Here is a 22571-nt window from a genome sequence, read left to right on the forward strand (position 1 = left end):
ACCATGTTGTTTGTTAATTACGTGATCTAAAACTAACAAAATATGAATTCTATATAATATGATACTAGGCCATCAATAGTATTATAACAAATCATCGACCCTTTTAAGCATGAAAACTCTGCGAAACTCATGTGATGAGGACCTAAATTAAATTAATATGATACCATGTTGTTTGTCAATGCATGTACATGAATATTTATATATAAATTTTACGGTCACCAACTAAGTGATTAATACTAATCACCTTGACTAACTTAACATTGTTAATCTCAATTTTAGGAGGAAAATCCCTTGTGACAGTCATGAAGGTTAAGGAGATATATAACAGAGCATTAGCATTAGTAAATATGAAGATAATCATCATTTACGAGTTCATTCACGTAATATCTCCATTCCTATTTATCAGAGACTGAATCCGGTTAGGAGGTTTCACAAGATTAGAGTTCCCACATAACATTATTGCAGAACTGCATAGTCTCTCAAAAGGTGTAAAGCTTTGGTAAGAGTTAGGTCACCATAATTTGGCAGTACATACTATACCGATTCAGTGATTCTATAGAAGCAGCCAACATCCATGTGCTCACACTGCTAAAGATATGCCAACAATAAATACTTCCCAAAGTTGGTTTTAACCACTTTTTTTAATCAAAACAAAATACCAAAACCAGTTCACGGGAAAAGAATGTCATCCCTGGAATTTAAAGAAAAGCATATTTGAAATAAAGCAATTAATGGTTTAGAAAGTAACTTATTTTTAGGATTACAAAATTCTTCTAAAAAGAGGCTTATATATAGGATCAAGTGGAGTAATATTGTACAATGGCAAAAAGAAAAAGAAAGTAATGTTGCATGTAAAAATCAGGCCATTATAATAAACATAGTTTGATTTGATGAACATTTAATAATGCAGGTATGTATACATTTAGCAATATCAATTAATTAAAATGGTTTCTGTTTGACAAAAAAAACTCTGTAAAAGAAATTGACAAAGTCTGTTGAAGATTATCGCTGACATAAAACATCAACACTCTCTAATATCGAAACATGATCAGTACAGAGCCAGTTTAGGCAAAACCCAATACAGAATGCAAAAGCCCATCAAATATTTAAAAAAAAAATTATTCAATTTAGCCACTTTTTCATGCCATCTGCCAGATAAATCAGCACAAGCAGCATCTAATTAAATCTGCAAGGGATGCTTTTCTTATTACAGTGGAAATATCATCTTTCTCTAAATATAGGCATATGGACTATGTATGGTCATCATCCATCATTTACAAAAGAGTATCAACGACTATATGATCTTTCTCTGGTGGATTATTGAATGTTAACCATGTTCAATACATAACTTCACATATCCAACATCCTGCCATGCCTGTGATCTCAGTTTTGCAAAATACACAAAGGCAAGTAGTTGAAAGTACCTCAGTGGAGAACTAAAGCAGAAGAACAAATAGTCAACTCAGTATCCTCCGAAAAAAGGTTTAGTACAAAAGCCAGCTAGTTTCTCATATACAATGACATGGCCTTCAAAACTGGAACTTACTTTCCAAGCATGCTTCTGATAGCTTCTGTCAGTAATTTCTACATTACTCCACATCAACATGCTCATTGTCTCTTGCAGCAGCACCATTGACACCAGGTACAAGTTCGGCTTCAGGATGCTTAGATGGTAATCTCTCGTATCTGAAACTTGGGAGAAGTTTATGCCGTCCAAACGTCAGAGTCTTGCTCAGCTTGTCATAGCCCAGTCTCTGTTGAATATCAACTATAATGGCAAGGACAATGGCAGTCAAGGGAATGGCAACGTCCACAAATTTTGAATAAAAATCGAAATTTGGGTTGACAAATTCAGAATCCTCAGACATGAAAGGATATGGAGCTGGAGATCGTATGAAATCAAAAACATGAGGAAGTAGTCTGACCACGGTGATTCCAACAAAATATAGCTTTCGCAGTGGTTGACAGTTGATCTGCCAGATAAAGTTCCCAAAAATTTGAGGAAGCAAGAAAAAGTCTTGGACCAGACCCATATATTCTTCCAATTCCATTGCCCAACCAGATAGCGTCTGAGAATTATCTCCATCAATCGAGTATGTCTTTGCTACAAGAGGCTTTTGACTTGTCTTTGCATCATGAATTATTAGAACAATAATATATCCAATCAGATGAATGGTGAAGGTGCAAAGAAATACCCATTTATCAATGGGGACACAAAATGGTTCGCGCAGTGCCCGACTCAACAATCTCTGGCGAGACTTCCACACCTTCTGAAAAAGCCGTAGAGTTAGCAGCAAAGCTATTATCAATGACAGTTTGACAGCGTAATCAATTACATGGAGCCACATACTGCTCTGGAGATCAGTAGATGACACCCCAAAAGATTCAGAGGCCTTCTTCTTGAAGAGAGCTTCTGCATCTGTGATTAAAGGAATACTATACCCAAGAGCTTGCACACCCAGCATAACAAGAGAAATATATGGAATAGAATCCACACTATCTTTGATATAGAACAGTTGGCTTGAAATGAAACCAATTGCCAATGACAGTGTCAAGACCCGGAGAATGCCTTCAAGACCTCTGCGTGAAAGGATATCCTCACGTTGCTTCCTATATATGATTGGGAAAGTTTGGAGCTTTATTGCACCAAAATGAAGTGGGTCGTCATCAGTCCTCTGGCTTTCAATGGAAATTTTAACTGTGGGATTGACTTGCCACCAAGCTGTAGTGGGAGGATACTCTAGAACCACCTCAATCGAACAGTCCAGTCCATCTTCTAGATCATAGCTTTCATATAAGACTTTCCATGATGCTCGAACATCTCTGCAACCAATTAGATACATCTTCCCAACATGTTGGTCATAAATACCCTCCAGAAACAGTACGCTAAAATTATTATAAGCTTTTCCAGTAAGACTGAGTTGTGCAGATACATTCACAAGAAGCTGCTTTTCTGTATATGTATCTTCAACATGATATTGAGTTTCCGGTTCCAATGTTGAACCATTTTGATACCAATAGCGCCCAAACAAGGGACCAACAGAGATAATCTCCATCTGAATGTCAACTTTTGGGGCCAGGATATTAGGCACAGGATCAAGAAAACCTGATATATGAAAAGTGAGATCTTCCGAGAGAAGAGAAAGGCTATCCTGGTATGCCTCATTATCTTCAAGTGTAGGGAATGTTAGCAATGATTTTTTTATGACAGTTCGAAAACTGAAGGGCTCATGTTTTTCAAGAATAGTGCCAGCCAAATTAATTTTTGAATAGCTGTAATAAGGATGGGAGAACCTGAAATAATTCCAGAGCTCTGTAGGCTGCACTAGCTGCTCAAATGACAGGGGAAAGAAGGCATTGCTATTATCAATTGGAGACAAACTTCCAAAAAGAATACTACGTTGCTTAATGGAAAATGTGGTCGGTATGTACAAACAGATCCGATAATTACAGCTACTTCCTTTGGCACCGATGGACCCAATGCAACCAACCATGCATAGCTGCCCACTCGAAGACTTCCAGAACCCTTCAGCAGCAAGAGACATGTTGCTAGGCCCAGATCTCTTTGCTGCAGTGTACTGATTCTCTGATGGAGAAACAGCTCTAAAATTTGTAAATACTCTAGCAGAACCAGCATTGCCACGAGCGGCTGCTTGCTCACAGATAACATTCTGCATGTAAATTTTAACATCTCGAAAGCTTCCATCTGTTGATTTGATTCCCTTATCTGACACAAATGGGCCTAATTTACTGCAGAAATCATCAGTCCCATTGCATCTCCAGTTTGGCACAACAGATAAAGGTTGGCCTCTAGTAATTTCTTCAAGGATTTCACAAAATCTTGAACCTTTATAGACATTGATGCCACCACTTGTCAAGTTATCCTTATATGGATATGGATTACATGCTTTAGATACAATATCTTTTGAGCCAAATGCATACTTTGCTGATCTTCCCAACTGTGATGTTATGTGAACCACATCAAAGTATTTAGTATTTGATTCACGATTTAAACTTCTCAACTCTCCACTGATAATCCTGTTAGTTAATGTGAATGTCATGGGATAGTGAAGAACTAACATGATTTGATCGTCTTCTGACAGAGGCATTTCATAATTATTTTCACCAGAAGTCTTCATCCATCCCCATGGATTGGCAGGATAAGACTCTCGGGTTGGCAGCATTGTGTCCCCTAATAAACATAACACCCTCTCCCCACCATTTTTCTTTGACTCAGTGTAAAACCCTTGAAAGGGAATTGAAAGCTGAGAATGGCCAGGCCATAACTGGAAATCAGCATTTCCACCATATGCATTGTCCACAAAAGAAGCATCTCGAGTAATGCCCATTATCAAGAATCCATTGACAGGAATTGACTTTTTCATTCTATGGGCATGATCAATGTCTGTTACCCAAAAAGAGACCAACTTCACTGGAGTCCGGCCTTCAGATGGCAAGGTCCCAAAAGATTTCCCAGCATCAAATGGCATTATGGGAAACTTACCCCCATCCTGACTCCAATCACCATTGACAAAGGAAAGATCTTGTTTCATACCATCAACCACATCATATCCAGATCTCAATTCAGAGGCAGCAGATAAGACAGAGGTACATTGCCTTCGAACTTCATCAATCCGGTCATAATTATACGTTGGATGAGAATTCCTTTCAAAACGAAACTCCGCCTCAGGGAGATATGAATTTGTGACTCCAATGACCAACAGACCACAAACAGACCAAAGAGCAATAGCAGAAAACAAAAACTCCATGATTCCAGCAGACAAAGTTTAACTGCTTTATTAAGAATATCAGAAAAACACGAACATCAAATTGCTTTTTCCCTCCCCTGAAATTTCTATATAAAATTTTGCTTCATCACATCCACTACCGCTGAATATGAGCAGGCAGCTACTACAAATTCAAGGACGTGTCACAGAACAAGATTTATCGAAGAAACAAATCATAGAAAGTATAAGCTCAAGCTTCTAGTGAGCGATTGTTAGTGGAAGCTCATAGAGATCAAAGATAGAAAGACGAACCTCAATCAGATTCGGATCATACTCACTCCCAAATCCCAATTGTCGAGGATTTGATTTAATAACAGAACCCAGTTTGTAAGATCTGGACTTGAGAATGTTACAATAGAGGAAAAACTGCAAGCAAGCGTGGCTGTAAGCCAGGAGAAGAATTAGGCCCCGTTTGGTATGATGGAATAGTTTTTGATGGAATTGAAATTGGAATTGGAATCAGAATTAGAATCAGAATTGGAATAGAATTGAATTATAAAAGTATGTTTGGTATGTCAGAAAAATTAGATGGAATCCTTGCATTACTTTTGTTTGGTATGCAAGACATGGAAATGGAATTATACTTAAAAGACAAAAATACCCCTATATAAAAATTAAAATAAAACATAATAAAAACTTAATTGTGTACCATTTTTCTTATGTATTTTATATATTAATAAAATATTATATAAATCATAGATTATATTTGTAACTATTATTCACTAGTTTGGGCCAAACAAAAAGTTTTATCATCAGAGGGAACATTTTCTTGAAAATAAAATTGGCAATGGTTCCCATCCCTTCTACTTTAAAATAAATACACTAACATGTAGATTTAGAAGAAAAATGTCAAACAAATCAATTCTACTTCTTATACCAAAAAAATATTATAAATATATAAATTATATACAAATATTATATATAATACTATCTTATATATATATTATAACGCTTTATATATAATGAGAAAAAATATTATTCACCCTTTTATACTCCCTTTTTTTTTTTTGCTAGCATATGAGGGTTTTATTTTTTTTTTGAGGGCAAATTTGTCTTTCTGGAATTTGTATGAGGGCAAAAGTGTCTTAAATATTACAATTCCATAGAATTGCTCCCAATTCCATAGATTTACATAAGGAATCAAAATTAGCTTTTTTCCATAGAATTAGGATTCCCAGGAATTGTAATTCATATCTACCAAACATCACTTTATTCAGATTCCTATCCCAATTCCATTTCCATCTTCACAATTCCAACCTACCAAACATGGCCTTAGAGTGAAGTAGAAGACTTGCAGGGGGACTTTGATCTGTTGCTATTTTGGTGGGTTTTGTAACCTAGTTGAAAGTATTCTTGTTGGGTTTAATTTCGTTTCTTTCCTCACTCCGTGGGCGCGTGTCGACCACACGGCAGACCAATCCGATGGGAAAAAAAAGGAGAAATACCAGAACAAACTTATACTGAATATGACTCTAAATATAATTTCTAATAATTAAACTATTCTCTAGATTGAGAATATATCACCAGCACATCAATTAAGAAAATAATAAAACACGAGCACAGTGAGTCAGAAGGCAGAAATGAAAAGGATAAAGGATTCAAAGAGAAGAAGAACATATATATATATATATATATATGTATGTATATGTAAATATAATTTCTAATAATTAAAGTATTTCTAATGCATAAGTTGTTACTCCCCTTGTTAAAAATATGAGGCATTTTTTATAGGTTGAATGTTTAAAAATTATTTTTAATTTTTTAAGATATAAAGATTATATTTTTTTCAAAAGTAACCATATTAAAAAAATTATTTTATATATTTTTCATGCAAAACATTCTATTAAATAAAGGTAAATATAAAAAGATAAAATTAATTTAAAAATAAGTAATTATTAAGAGTGAAATTTAATTAAAAATATTTTATATTTTTTAATGAAGGAAGTATTTTTTTGTTGGCAAGACGAGATTGTTAATTGTTAATATCATATATAAAGTAACTCGAGTGTATAATGAATTTTCGTTAAAGAATGGAGCGTTTTTATCATATGTTCAAAGTTGAATAATTAAAAATAAAATTAAACAATCAAATTCAAATTTTATTAATAATTAAAGCATAAAAATATATTTTTGTCAAAATAATTTGAATAATTTTATTCTTGTTTTCGTTTATGGACAGAAAATTAATAAATGATGATAATAAATGATGATATGTCAATGTCAACTTAAATATTTTTTACCTTAAAAAATATAAGGTATTTTTACTTAATTATCACCCTCGAATAAAATAGTTATATATTTTTAAACTAATTTTTTATATTTACCTCTATTTAATAAAATATTTTATTTTAAAATAAATATAAAATAATTTATTTAATAAGGAAATTTAAAAAAAATAAATAATTATGTATTAAAAAATTAAAAATGTCTTATATTTTTTAATATTTAATTCTTTAAAAATATTTTATATTTTTTTAATGAAAATAATATATGTTTTATGAGTAGTTAATCATGTTTATCAGTATTTTTAAAATTATAGTTGGATTTATTGGTTAAACCAAAAAATGAATTGGGAAAAAAATTGAAAGAATTGTTTTTTTTTTTTTGTAAAAAAAATCGTGTATGGTGGAACGATGATGCGTGCAACGTCCTGGGGCGCGCGTGGTGAGGCACCAATTCGGTGGAGTAGGGGAGGGATAAATTATTTCTCATGGACCTGGCATCTATGTTTCAACTTCCAAGTTCTAACTGACATCAGATGGCTCGTTGACAAATTTTATGGGCAAAATTATAATAAACCACCTACCATTGTGGATTAATATAAACATAAAAACCATAATTAATACCTCATTGTCAATATGTCCTATTTATAGGCTAAGATAGAAAAATTTTTTAATTTCACTTATAAATCACATTATTAAAATTTTATCACAAATTTTTTTTATTTTTCATTAGATGTTAAAGTAAAAAATTATGTTATTAAAATATATATATTTAATAACAATAAAATTGAAAATTTATTTCATTTTTAGATAAATTTAATAAAATTTAAAATTTTTTTAATATTAATTAAATATATTAAAAATAATTTATAAATAAAATTAATAAAAAAATATGAAATATAAAATCTATCTATCAATCAATAAATGATATAATAAGATTAATTGGTATTAGCATGTTTGCTGTCAATCATGCTTAGCTGGCTATGCTATAGCCATTCAACCCCAGCCCGCATACTTGAATAACAACTAAAAAAAAAAAAACATTTTACTATACCAAACAATGGACAAAGGTTGTATCCAGCCCAACCTGCTGTTTGTGTGTGTGTATTTTTGTTTATTGAATTTTAATTTTTATTTTATTAATAATTTTATAAGATATTTCTTCTTGACACATCTCATATAATAAATTGATTTTTGTTATAAACATTTAAAGTGTAAAAATACATTTTTATCTTTGAAGAATTTTTTAAAGAACACCCAACACCCTCACATTTTTGCTAAAGAAATTTTGTCATTAATATTATCAAAACGGAATATTTTTATCTTTTACATCAAAATTTTAACTTTGACCTCAAACATTGACCATTAAAAAATTTGATAAAAATAAAAAAATTACTCCAATAAAAATGTTAGAGTGTTGGGTACTCCTCAAAAATATTTTAGGAACAAAAATGCACATTTACCTAGTATTAAAAGTAGAGTGGATGTTCATTTTTCTCACCTCTTCATCTTCATTTTCTTTCATGAAACTCCCACCATCATAAGAGTTAATTACCTTTTATTTGCCTTTATCACTTGTATAACTTTTGATGTGTAAGATTATACTTATAAATAAGACATATTGTTTGTAGTAAAAGACACGACAATTTATGAAAAATTCTCTCATTCTCTTGCTTTTACTTTCTCTCCTAATATCTTTATTTTTTTAGTTACTTTACTTTATAAGAATTTTATGATTTTCATGAGGAATTTTTTTATTCCAATCATTTAAATTTTTTAAAATTTTATAATATATTAATAATATATAAAAAATAATGTATAATGGTTAAGTAATCATAATCTTAAATAGGGAAAATTTCAACTAAGAACAAGAGATGTGACTTAATTGTTAACTGGTCCCAAAATATCTAAAATTTAAAATTTTAATTCAGTCAAAGAGAATTGAACTGAAAATAATTTTAATGATAAAAAGATTAAAGTATCTTTACCTATTAATTTTGTGCAATGTACAAAATTATTAGTTGTTAATTTTCTTAATTTAACTATTAATTTATTAATATGAGTTGTAAATTACATGACTTGATCTGTTAATAATCATGCCAAATATAAACATTACTTTAATATCAGTTGTTCAATCATTTTATGAAACAAGCAATAATATCAGTTATTAATTTGCTAACTTTACTAGCAAATAAATAACTGATATTACTACTTATCTGACAAACTGTTTAAATAATTGATGTTCAAGTAATTATTGATAGGTCAAGTCATATAATTGACAACTCATATTAGTAAATTAACAAATAAAGTAAGGAAATTAAAAGCTAGTGATTCTATATATTAGACAAAATTAACAAGTGAATAATACTTTGATCTTTTCACTATTGAAATTATTTTCATGTTAGTCTTTCTAAATTAAACTGAAGTTTTTTTTTAAGAATCATTAATAATTAAGTCACACTCTTAAATTATGTCCTTGAAATTCTCTCTTTTAAATAAGGTTAAGTCTAAATTTTTCAGGCTTTTATCCCTTAAGAGAGGAGAAATTCCAACCTCAACTTCTGTGAAGGGAGAAAATCTGGTAAAAAAGAATTAGGAAGAATGACAATTGAGGACCTTTGAAGGAAATTGAAATAAAGTAAAGGCCTTGGAGTTGTAAATCCTAATATTTCAATTATAAATTCTTAATATTTTAATTGTAAAAGGTCCTTAATATTTTTCATATCTAGTATTTAGATATTAGTATTGTCATGTCTAGTATTTAATGAGATGTAAAAACGACACATGTGTTATTATATAATTGAAGTATTTAATTTTAAGTATATAAAAAAAAGTATACAAGTTTTGTTCTTATTGAAATTAAATAAATGATAAAATAATAAAAAAATTCCATAAAAATAAAAGTACGTATAAAATATATATTTTTTCACCCACTTTTGTTCTTCTTTTCTCTTCAAAAATAAATACGACAACTTTCAAAAAAAATTTCTCATTTCAACAACAACTATTAGCATGTTTTGTTGGCTTATCTGTGAGGGAATTACATGTAACCCGGATACAATTTTCATGTATAAACTGTTTGGTTGTTATTTTGTTTATAAAAGCTATTACATAATGTAATCCAGATTACATCATTTGTAGCAACGAGGATTACATTCAAAAACTTATGTAATCCCCATTCTCTCCTGTCAATTTACTCAAATATTCCTCCCCCTCCTTCCCTTCACCCTTCTTCCACCTCAACCTCACCGCCACTTGCCCACCTCCCTCCTCCGACTTGTCGCAACTCTCCCTCCTTCACTATAATTTGCGATGGCATGCTCCCTCTCCTCTTTCACTGTAACTTTGTTGTAATCTCGATTTTTGTTTGTATGTCGCAATCCTCTATCCCTAATTGTGTGCGTTTCTAGGTTCCTCATCTGTGTTGCATTTCTGGACATTGATTATGACAGGGAAGGAGGAGATTGAAGAGAAGGAGATATGGGAGAAAAAATTCTGACAAGGATATTTTAGTATTTTCATTTTTGTAATTATTAAAATAAATAAAAAATTTCTTATTTTTCTTAACATTCCCAAAATGATACCAAACAAACCAATTATAATCATCATTACGTTATATTCTATTTCTTTATTATTATATTATATTTCATTTCTTGTGATTCAATGAATCAAACAGGCACTAAGAAAACTGAGACAAAATTAAACCAACGCATAGAACAGTGTCCACAATGATAGGCACCGCTTGGTCTTTCATTTTAACCTAAAATGATCTCAACCATTTTTTAAAATTAATTTTCAAATATTTTTAATATTATATTTATTAAAATAAAAAATTTAATATTAAATTTGAACTATTTAAAGTATAATTAAATGATTAATTTACAAAGGTTACAAATTTTTAAATATTAAATTAAATTATTTAAATTATATTTAAACTGTTCAGACTCTATCTAGATAATTAGATTGTAAAATTATAAAACTGTTAATATTAAACTAAATATATACTTTAGATTTATTAAAATTTTTTATTTTTATATTAATAAATATAATATTAAAAATGTTTAAAAATCAATTTAAATGAATAATAAAGATTATTTTAAATTAAAATGAAGGGTCAGGACTTAAGATCACCACAAAAGATGAGCACCGAATGCAAATCCACACTTTCACTAACTCATGCATGAAGGTTATAATTAAGTAATTATATATTGTTCAGATTATATAATTTATAATACACAATATTAAGCAGGGAAAGTAAAATAGAGAAACTTGCCCCAAAAAATGTAAGAAAGAAAGAAAATAAGGCAAGTGGAGAAAACGGGAAGCTCCCACGTGATCACATTGCGTGTGATCCTTTGCACCCATATGTGGCTGCAAAAAGTGGAACCTGAACCAGATATTGTCTAAGCAATCAAGCTTGTTCCTTCTTCCCCAGAAGTTTTGGACAAGGTTGAAGTGGAAGACCAGTCAAATTCCCTCAATTTCAAAAGCAGATACAGCACTATGCCACATCCAAATCCCAGAGCAGCACCAGAGCCTGTGAGAGAAACAGCAGCACAAACCAGCATCACAAACGACTCTTGCTTCGTGTTCATATCCTTGGAAGCCATGGCCAGTTCAATCCCTGCAAATAACAGAAGCACCCCAAGAATTCCTATTGGGAATTCGTTCAGAATTCTCACGAAAGAGTTCCCCAGAACCAGAGCCAGCACCAGTTTCGCAATCCCCAGGAACACCACTGAAGCTCCGCTCCTTCCCCCAAATCGATACTGACCAGCCAACCCGCCGGCGCCATGGCAGCAAGGCATGGCACCGAACCAGCACCCCACGAAGTTCATGAGTCCAACGCTCACCGAAACCTTCATCGCCGAAGCTTCTTTCTCGGGGAACAAATCGCCTGAGAGCTTACACACTGCGATCACAGAGTTTAAAATTGAAAGAGGAATCTGTGGAATTGCTGCTCGAAGAAACCCTATTTTCCAATCCTCCCACGTGATGTGTATTAGAGAAATCTTCGACGGACCCAATCTCAGATCTTTGATCATAGAAGGGTCACGGAGAAAACAGAGGATCAAGCCGAATAAGAACACTATGAGAGCAGCTGGAATTGCTGACAAAACCCGCAATCTCCGTCTAATCTTGAGTTTCGGGTCGGGTTGAGTTCCGTTTTCTTCTCTGTTGTTGAGATTCACTGTTTCGCTGTGATCGTCGATGCCGGCTCCGGTGGTCAAGATGAGAAACAGAACGGCGGAGAGAGCGACGACGAGTCCATCGAAGCCGAGCCATGAGCGAGGGGGACCAGATTTCGAGGTGGGAATGTCTTGGTAGTAGCGAATATATTTCACGGCAGAGAACGCGAACTGGAGACCTTGGGAGAGTTGGATGCCGCGAACTACGGGAAGAGGGAGGTAACGGTAGAGGAAGGACATGAGGCCTGTGCAGCCGAGGAGGAGGAGAACGGCGGCAACAGAGAGACCGGCGGCAGCTATTTGGGGAATAGTGAGGGGAGGCGATTCAGAGATGGCAACGGCAGCGATAGACTTCATGGGCTGGACGGGCATGGGAAGCCCGAAGAGCAAACCAGTGGCGATGTTGTAGAGGGAGGTGAAGACGAGAGTGGTGGTGAGGTCAAGGTTGTTCACCAAAGCGAGAGCCAGAACGATTGGGATGTACGTGCCGAGGTCACCGACGGCACCGGAGAGCTCCGACCAGAGGGAAGTTTTAAGCTTGACAGCGTCCGGAAGGCGAGGGTAGCGCCACCGGTTGAGTAAGAGAGGAGTGGTGACGGCGTCGGGGTGGTCATCGGAGGCAGAATGTCCCGCCATGTCGGAGCGGAAAAATGGTGGCGGAATCAATGTATGATTTCCTCACAACCCAAAGACTTGTGTTATATAATTGATGTGGACATCAAATCATCAAATCAAGCAAGCCAAGCATGATGGTGATTGGTCATTGGTTACTGATCGGTACTAGCGAGGCACGTCTAGCTGTTTGTTCACTCAAAATATCTATTTTGTTAATGTTGTTTTGTTTTTCAAGCCTAATATTTTTTTGGTTGTATGTTGGGTTATTGGTTTGTGCTATTATTATTTCCCAAGTTGGCAAGAGAAGAGAAATTATATCAAGGCGTGAAAGTTTAAAATTAGCAAAAAGCGAAGGGAAGAACCAATGCTTTGGACTTTGGAGATAGAGGAGTGTGACGCATGAATTAAGAATTAGTTTATGTCAACCTCATTTTGCGTAAATTTTGGATTCTGATTTTAGAAGTAATGGAATGGTTGAAACTTGAAATAGAGCTATCACGCTGTCTAACACCGCACCAGCCAGCAGCACTCAGTGAATTGGAGACGTAAGGGAAATTCAAATCTGAGAAGCCATTAGACTGGTTCCCCGTTGACCATTAGGTGAATGTGTGTGCCACATCAAAGATTCTTTTCTGCTCAGATCACCCTTGTCACGTTTGTCTGCGATTCATTGGTTTCTTTTCTTTTCACATCCACAACTTTATTTATGCCCCACATATTATTTATTAGATAATGATATAAATTTAATCACCAACTGTAAAAAGATAGAATATTGAAAAGCTAGTAGGTGTAAGATTAATAAATTTTCAATCATTTTTATTTATATTACTGTAGATGTAGTGGTTTAACCGTTTAATATAAAGGATAAACAGACAAGGAGAGAGAGGATTCTCCTGTCTAATGCTTCGTGTGGGAATGAATTCATCTAAAGGTTCACCATTTTAGAGAACTTTCATCCGAATGGTAGAAATAGCTATTTTGATGAGTTTCCTCATATGAGAGTCAAGCCTAAGAGATTGGAGAGTATTATTTATGAAGTCTTAATGAAATGAAAGTCTGTCGATAGCCTTTTCAAGATCCACCTTGAGAGCCATGAAACCTTTTTTTTCCTGTCTTATTATTTATAGAGTGAATGATTTCTTGAGCGATTATAATGTTATCACTGCTTTAACAACCCTAAATGAAGCTACATTGATTATTTCTAATAAGATAGTTCATACAATCATAAAGCCGATTGGAGATAATTTTGGTAATGATTTTGTAACTCACATTGTAAAGAGATATCAGACGAAAATCTTTCATACTAGTTAGGTTATCAATCTTAGGGATAAGAGTGATAAAAGTATCATTTATCTCAGCAATTGTGTTAGGTTCCCTGAAAACTTTTTGAAATAGTTGAAAAATGCTAGCTTTAAGATCTTTCCAATAAATGCGTATGAAACTAGCATTACGACCATCTAGACCTGGAGCTTTGAAAGCCCTTATATCAAAAGTTGCATTTTTTATTTCTTTCTTTGCAACCTCTCTATGTAAAGAGAAAAGCTAAGCATTTGATAAGGGTGGGAAGTTTCGTTGAGTAATAAGCTTCAATTCATCATGATTAATTTTCTTAAAGAGTTTTTTAAAATAAGAAGCAGCCATATGTTTTGGTGAACTTTGATCTTGCACCCAAGTACCATCATCAACTTTAAGAGAAAGAATTTGATTTCTTTTCCTTTTAATGATAGTGGAGGCATGAAAATATTTAGTGTTGCGATCGCCCCATCTTAACCACTTGCATCTAGATTTTTGAAACCAAATTAATTTTTCTTAGAGAAGGACCTTGTTGTATTCTTCCTAAAGAGATTTTTCAAGTTTCCTAAAAAAGTAGTTATCCTTTTGATTTCTTTTTCTATTAATACCTTCTAATCGGCGAAGGATCCTTTTCTTTTTGGATGAAATGCTTCCAATATAGTTTATATTCCAAGTAAACGCAGATTTAGTAAATTTTATCTTTCCCTCATTCCAATTATTTATACCCTAAGATTCCTTAATTAGAGGATGGAAAGAAGCCTCGAGACTCCAAGCAACATGATGTCTAAAAGGTTTTTGGTGTTAGCTTTGGCAATCTCTATTAAAGAGCTAAACTCTGATAAGTCATTGGTTAAAACCATATTTGAGTAGATGGAAGGTGTTAGCCTGATTAAATTTGAGTCTCCATTCAGTGTTATAGAAGGCCCAATCGAGTCTTTCCTTAATGTTTTCTTTTTTCCAAGTAAATCTTTTTGCAGAAAAAATTCAGATCAAGAAGATTGGAAGAATTGATACATTGTTTAAATTGTTTCATATATCTCCAATTAAGTCCATTTCCTCCACTTTTGTCTTCACGAGATGGATAGAAACATTAAATCTAGATCATCCGCATTTATATAGACGGTCTAGATTTTTTTCAAAATTCAGTAGAGCTACAAAGGCACGTTTGCTTAGCGGAGCAAAGCCAAGTCTTGAAAAATCATCTTAGGTGGGTATGATATAGAGAGAGAGAGAGTTAAATGAATGGGCCCCCACAATTTTAATAAACGGTCATCCTGATGCTATAATTTTGTTAATTCATGATTTATTTTATATTATTTCAAAGTATAAATTATTAGATGTTCCTCATAAAATAATTCATGATTAAATTTAAAATTTTATTTTTTTTCTTATTAAATATGTATTCCCTCCAATGTTAAATATAAGATGAGAAAATAGCAACCAAGGACTTCAGTATCAGATTAATATCATTCAAAGACTAATTGACTTTAAAATTATAATATAGTCCCTTGATCCTTAATTGATATTAATTTATAAGGTCAAAAGATCAAATTACCCTTAAAAGTAAAAAAGCCACCCCTATATCGTCGTTTGTTGGGTCCAACGGTGAAGTTGCTGAAGCTCTTGCCACAGGCAACCAACCAGAGCTCGGGCTTCAATGACATTTTTATTAAAGGAATATTTGGTTTAGGTGGCCAAGGAAGGGTTTAATCCTATGACCCTTTGGCCACTTAAAAAGCTTAGTGATAGTGGTACCCACCAAGCCCTTTAATTATATATGTCAAACAAAAACAGAAGTACTAAAACAAGTTTATATCAACTTTCATGTTATAACATAACGGCGTGTTGTTAATTCATGAACTGTACTTGTTATTTCACTAATGTTACTTGTTAATGTGATACAGATAAATACAAATTGAGAACTTTAAAACTTCATATATTTTACTCGTTAAACGTCCAAATGTATTGTTGTTAATCATTAATAGGTTATTATCAAAACTCAAACAGATACTTGTTGAATAAGGACTAACATGTACAATTAAGCCTATCATATCAGTTTTTTAACTCGCTAAAATCTATATAGATTGTTGTTAATTTTGAATGAATTGTTATAAAATACTAAATGTATACTTGTTAATCAAAGACTAACACTTATACAATTAAGTTAATCTTATCCATTTTTATAACTTGTTAAATATCAAATGAAATATTATTAATTTAGAATAATTTATTGTTAAGATATGAATGGATACTTGTTAATAAAAAACTGACACATACAATTAAGTCTATCTTATCCATTTTTTAGCATGTTAAAGCCAAAATGGGCTGTTTTTGATGAAAAACTAACAGTGAAATTATGGCCATCCTATCTGCTTTTATAACTTGTTAAATCACAAATGTATTATTGTTAATTTAGAATGATTTTTGTTAAAACCTGAATGAATACTTGTTGATAAAAGGCTAACACGTATAATTAAGTCCATCATTTATGTTTGTCTAACTTGTTAAAGCCCGACTAATTAATGTTAATTTATAATAGCTTGTAATTAAAACTCGAATGTTTGTTGACGAAAGACTAAGATGTACAATTATGACCATCCACTATATTTTTTTATCAACGACTATCAATTTGAGTTTTAATAATAACTCATTTTAAATTAATAACAGTTCATTCGGGCTTTAACAAGTTAAAAAATGAATAAGATGTGCTTAATTGTATGTATCAGTCTTTCATCAACAAGTATTCTTTTGTGTTTTAATAACAAATTATTCTAAATTAACAACATTCTATTTAAAATTTAATAAGTTAGAAAAATAGATAAGGCGGGCTTAATTGTACAAGTATTAATCCTTCATCAATAAGTATACATTTATGTTTTTATAACAATTCATTTAAAATTAACAACAATCTATTCATGTTTTAACAAGTTAGAAAAACTGATAGGATAAGTTTAATTGTGCATGCTAGTCCTTTTCCAAAAAGTATCCGTTCAAATTATAATCTATTAGTGACTAACAACAATACATTTGAACGTTTAACAAGTAAAATACATGAAATTTTAAAGGCCTTAATTTCTAATTATCAATGTTAGATTAACAAGTAACATTAATAAAATAATAAGTGTAGTTCAATTTAATAACACACCATCATATTATAATATGAAAATTGATAGAAGCATGGTTCACTGCTTTTATTATTTTGTCGGCATATATAACAAAAGGGCTTGGTGGCCATTAGGTGGCCATGAGATTAAACTCTCCCTTAGCCACTTAAACCAAATATTTCTTAAATAAAAATGTTATCAATATTAGAGTTCTAGTGGTAAGCAGCCGGTGACCTCGCTAGTGGCAGGGGGTGCTAACGATGGTAGGGAGGTTGTTTTTTTTTTAACTTTTAATAACAATTTGATCTTTTGACTTAACAAATTAATATCAGTCAAAGATCAATGAATTACATTACAATTTTAAAATCAATTGGTCATTGATATCAATTTGGTATTGAACTCTTTGGTTGCTATTTTTCCATATAAGATATTATAAACTATATCATCAAGATCAGAGAGAAGCAATTAAATTATTAAAATGGTCTAAAATAAAATAATCTTTTACATTTATCTCTATTTAAGAGCATGAATTTTTAAAAATAAAATTTTAAAAAATTTTAAAAAAACCGACTGACATTCCATATTTTTAATATCTAAAAAGTATATTTTGGACTGAACAAACCTGCAGGAGATTACATGTATTAATTAGCTGACTTGGCTTCTTGTTAGTTGAATTGATGAAGGTGAAAATAGAAAAAGGAGAATAATATTAAAGTCTCACATAAAAAAATTAATTATTATAAGGCCGATATGCAGTTTAATTCAATTATTAATAAATTTTACAGTAATTAATTTATTTTTATGAGACCTAACTGTAATTCTTCAAATAAAAAAAACATGCACACAGTGGGGTTCTCAGGACTGAACCAATCAAAATTGGAAACTTGTGCCATAACTAGTTGAATAATAGGTATGATATCCTGGGAGTTGGCTTCGGTTCATTTTTCCTATCTTCATCCTATTCTTTCTTCATTTTTCTTCTCAACCATTAAATATATTTTTAAATAATTGAGATATAAATTTTCATAAAATTATTTTTATTTTTAAATTATAATCTTAAATCTCAATTTAGATAAAATTAATTACATCTTAAATTTATTTATTAATAATAATTAAAAATAAAAATAATATTAAAAAATATTAAATCTCAATCATTTAAAAATAAATTTAGAGAAAATGGAGAGAAGGCAACCTTGGTGCAGTTAAGTCTCAACATTAGTAACAGTACAAGCTTGGTATGTTTGACTCAAAGAAATCAGATTACATATACAGCTTTGGCCTAAAAAGGACGATTACATGTATAGCTATGGCCTGGACTATTTTGCAATAATAACACTACGACTCTAGTCCTGTACAGTCTATTCAGCAATGATTCAGGACATGGATCTCCTCCACCTGGGATGACGAGTCTGACCTTCGACCATCCTCGTCCTTACCTCCATGGGCGCTTGTCTCCGAAGCCCAACAACACCATTATCGTCGTTATCATCTTCAGTGTTGCTCATCTCCACACTCTTACTTAAGCCACCGCCACCTGCGGCAGTGGCGGCGGCGGAGGTAGGCACCGACACTAGCTTCTTCCACCTGAAGAATCCCAGCTTCTTCTTCTCTGCCATGCTTTCCATCTGAGCCTGCATCGCGTTGCACTGTCCTTGCAGCCTCACCACATCTTCCTTCAGCTTCTTTATCTCCTTCACCTGTTGCCCCAAGGTCTCTCGCCTCGACACGCACCTCGCGGGCGGCTCCGGCTCCAGCTGGCGATTCAGTTTGGTCTGCTCGGAGAAGAGAACCTGTAAGACTGCTCGGACCGGCAAGCGTTCGTTTTGAGCAGCGTGAAGCGACGCCTCGAGCGTGAGTTTGGCGCTATCTATCAGTCTACACATGACCTTCCTTTCTTGCTTCGATACTCCTGGATGCGCCTTTATCATCATCAACAAACCACTGTAAGATAAGATCCATTCCTGTTTTATTTATTTGTCATATTCATTTAATTAACCATTCTTTCTTTATTTTCTTCTTCTCGTTTCTTGCTATATTGTTGTTCTGCATCTGGATTTCAACCCAGGAATCATATCCATTAGGTACTCTGTAAATTAGAGACAATATTTACAAAAGAAACTGCCAAAGCAAAACCCGTCTCTTCTCTGTAAAACTTTGTCTCTGAGTTTATCTTTGTATTGCGGGTGTGGCTTGCTTTTGTCTTATCGCGAAGATTATTTCTGATTTCTGAAGGACTATCTATGCATGAGACAAAGGACATGAAAGGAAGACGTCGACACGCACACAAACAGCTCAAAGCTCGGTATAGATGATAATCAAAATGTGTGGTCCTGTAAACAACCGAAAATATATATCCCAACCCGTCCCCCACTTTATTATATTTATCTTTTAAAAATACAATAAATATATGAAAACATAATATTCTCCTTCGATTTAGTATTAAAAGACATTTTTAAAAAAAATCCCATGTTAACAAATATAATACATTTCATGTCTTTTAAAATGTAAATAATAAAAAATTTAAAAAATATTTTTAATTAAAGGTGTAACTAATAAAATTTTTAAATTGATACGTCATATTAAATAAAAATAAATATAAAAAATATAATTTTAAATATTATTAATTAATTTATTAAAAGTGTAAAGTAGATGAAAATGTTTATAGTTATGAATGGAAGTTTAGGGCCACACATGAGCAGGCAAGGCAAGGCATGTACCCAACTCGATATTTAGTGTGAAATATAAATGGTTTGCGATTTGTAGCTTGCTGCCCAAACCCTGCCCATGAGATGTCCATACGTTTTGGGCCGGGCAACATTGGGCTACCCTCCAAGTGATAGGGAAAAAAAGAAGGAAAGAAATTTATTGGTAAAATTAATTATAAATTAATTAATACAAAAAGAGAAGCATTTGGAAGAAAAATGGCATTCAGAAAAAATAAAAATCATAATATGCCACAAAGTAAAAGAAAGAAAGAAAGAAAGGAAAAAAAAAAAACTTACATGTAAAATGAAAGAAAGAAACATGATGAAAAGTTAAACGTAATAAAAATATCAATATGAACTTCACAACTTTAATATTTCAAAAGTCTTCTCTAAATTCATTGACTAAATGCACAGTTTAACGGCATTTGATACAAACACACACAGACACACACTCGAGCAGGGCATCTTGCCCGTTGCTCGAACATACCCAAATTCAGAATGAAAGGAGGGGCTGCCAACCCAGAATGAAAGGAGTATATTTTTCTAAATTTACTACTTATTTAATGTCTTTAAAAAGTTGGCCACAAAAATGCCTTTAAAAGTATTATTATAATAATAAATAGTGCTTTCTCTATCTTAAATTATACGATATTTTTAGAATAGATTTAATTTTTTAAAATATAAATCACTCTAAAAATATTAATATTTTACTAAACATATTTATTTTAATATTATCATTTCTCTCTTTTTAATTGTTGTGCTTATTTTGTTTTAATATATTAAATAAAAGATATTTTTTAAAAAATTATATTTTTATTTTAAAAAAATAAAGTTAAATCTATTTAATGTGATTTATTAGTATGCGAGATAATTTTGTATAAAAATATTTTATAATTGGGGATGAATGGAATAAATTATTTTAAAGGTAAAACATGATTAACAAACTTTTAATTTTGGATAAATAAGAGCATAATACTAAATTGCAAGGTCTGACATAAAAATTAATGTACGAAATTTTTAAGATTGACATTTGCCAAAAAAAAAATTGTAAAGAATTATTTATATGTATCGCTTTATACTTTGATCCATTAAAATAAAAATGTTAAATTTTACTTAAAATTAAAATTCCAATATAACTCGATATTGAATCTGCAATTTGTTAATTGCAAAAATTAAAATGAATATTTCACTAATATTTCAAATTAAATAGATATTAATAGATGAAGCACCCTCAGGAGGAAGACATACTTTAAGGTAAGTGTCAATGGCTCTGTACAATCCATCGTCTGTAGCTCTTGCATGCGTAGGAAGAGCTCCTGCAAGCGCAACGAACTCAGACAAGCTCAAATTGGCATCAATGGCGGCCTCGGCCAGGTACGAGTCCACTAACTTAGCCACCTTAACCAAAGCAGCACCACTCTTAGCACCTTCGCGATCCAAACTCACGAACCCATTCACCAACCTAATCGCAAGCTCTACATCCAACAATGTGTCACAAGTGTGATTGAAAGAAGGAATCATTAGCTCCTTCAACGATGCCTCGTCCAGCTGCCACGAAATCCTCATCTCAAGCTCCGATCTATGCGCGGCCTCAACGCCCACCATGTTGGCTGTTCTGAGGAGGCGAAGCAGGAAATTGCAGGGGATCGAGTTTCTCTCCGGAGGCAGAACACCCAATAGGGTTTCGACGAAGAAGCGCTTCTTCATCCACGAAACGGCGACTCTTTCGGGGGATTCTTGGAATTGGGTGAGGCTGCGTTCCGCGACGTCGATTGAAGAGACTTCGGGGAGCCATTTAGAGGCGTAGTGAGTGATAATGGAGCCGATTAGGTCTGGACACACGCCTTTTGATTTAACGCCTGAGAGAGTTTTCACGAAGAAGTCGATGTCGAGAATGCAGGCATCGTCCAACCAGCTCTCAGAGGAGAACACATCTGCTGGGTTGGATTGCTTCGTCGTCATTTTGGCGGTCGTGACAAGAAGAAGAAGAAGCACGTTGCTATGGCAGGCCTTTTGGCTTTTGGTGATAAGGATCTCTGTTTCATGTCATGTATAGATTATAGAAGGATGTGAGATTTTTTAATGGAATCAAATACTTGAAACGAGGACCACAGATTATGAACACAGTACAATATTCCCTGAGATTTGGATGGAGCTGTGGGGCAGATGGGTTATAGTGACGCCTGGAGAAAGATATGATGATGAAGATCCTCAATTGCACGAAAGCGACTTGAAACAGACGCCTCTGTTCCCTCTTCTCGTTTTATCCAATGCACTGTGTAAGGAACTTCGGCTCATCCTCTTCTCATCTGCACAATATCATTCCAAGGAATCTCAAGCAAACAATTTTCCAGGTTTGTTTCTTTTCTTGCTTCACCAGGCCATACTGGTCAAGTATTCATGAGCTTATGGCGGTGAAACTGATAACTTCGGTTTTGACGTAATCATAAAAATCATGAGACGCACAGTACATTGGAGCCACTGCACTTTTTTCCCCTGGCAATTGAGCCATCTCAGTACATTTTAGCTTACCATTAATATTTGCACATAATTATTATTTCTTATTATCTTCATGGATATTAATAAAATAGACTTTTTCATATTTTTAATCTGCCGGATCCATTGAAAGCAAGGATAAGAAGTCATAAGCAAGCAT

At 32.9% G+C, this 22571-nt stretch overlaps 3 protein-coding genes across 5 annotated transcripts; all 3 read right to left on the bottom strand.

Annotated features, from left to right (window-relative positions):
* Window positions 1-1086: 1086 nt before the first annotated feature.
* LOC129291161 (uncharacterized) lies at window positions 1087-5186 on the bottom strand. 3 transcript variants are annotated; one of them, XM_054928379.1, is made up of 2 exons: window positions 5040-5186; window positions 1087-4791 (listed from the first exon to the last, which is right to left on the bottom strand). In XM_054928379.1, exon 2 carries the CDS (start codon window positions 4767-4769, stop codon window positions 1590-1592), a length of 3180 nt encoding a protein of 1059 aa, XP_054784354.1. In that variant the 5' UTR covers window positions 4770-4791; window positions 5040-5186; the 3' UTR covers window positions 1087-1589. The 3 variants fall into 3 exon arrangements, with proteins under 3 accessions (XP_054784354.1, XP_054784353.1, XP_054784352.1); XM_054928378.1 differs by having other exon boundaries at window positions 1087-4908; XM_054928377.1 differs by having other exon boundaries at window positions 1087-4911.
* A 6004-nt stretch (window positions 5187-11190) lies between these two features.
* LOC129291699 (molybdate transporter 2) lies at window positions 11191-12997 on the bottom strand. Its single transcript, XM_054929184.1, has one exon. It carries the CDS (start codon window positions 12832-12834, stop codon window positions 11413-11415), a length of 1422 nt encoding a protein of 473 aa, XP_054785159.1. The 5' UTR covers window positions 12835-12997; the 3' UTR covers window positions 11191-11412.
* Window positions 12998-18387: 5390 nt separating this feature from the next.
* LOC129290705 (root phototropism protein 3) lies at window positions 18388-22265 on the bottom strand. Its single transcript, XM_054927587.1, has 2 exons — window positions 21164-22265; window positions 18388-19129 (listed from the first exon to the last, which is right to left on the bottom strand). Exons 1-2 carry the CDS (start codon window positions 21875-21877, stop codon window positions 18584-18586), a joined length of 1260 nt encoding a protein of 419 aa, XP_054783562.1. The 5' UTR covers window positions 21878-22265; the 3' UTR covers window positions 18388-18583.
* Between the last annotated feature and the right edge of the window lie 306 nt (window positions 22266-22571).

This window comes from Prosopis cineraria, unplaced genomic scaffold (genome assembly GCF_029017545.1).
Source record: "Prosopis cineraria cultivar Desert tree isolate PC_DT_omini unplaced genomic scaffold, ASM2901754v1 PC13, whole genome shotgun sequence".
Taxonomy (NCBI): Eukaryota; Viridiplantae; Streptophyta; class Magnoliopsida; order Fabales; family Fabaceae; genus Prosopis; species Prosopis cineraria.

Bases quoted from the DNA above. Each gene is read 5' to 3' on its own strand.
- LOC129290705 (XM_054927587.1), bottom strand. From the start codon at position 21,877: ATGACGACGAAGCAATCCAACCCAGCAGATGTGTTCTCCTCTGAGAGC. The intron at 19,130-21,163 runs GTATGTCTTCCT...ATGATGATAAAG, and splicing joins CCATTGACACTTACCTTAAA to GCGCATCCAGGAGTATCGAA.
- LOC129291161 (XM_054928379.1), bottom strand. From the start codon at position 4,769: ATGGAGTTTTTGTTTTCTGCTATTGCTCTTTGGTCTGTTTGTGGTCTG.
- LOC129291699 (XM_054929184.1), bottom strand. From the start codon at position 12,834: ATGGCGGGACATTCTGCCTCCGATGACCACCCCGACGCCGTCACCACT.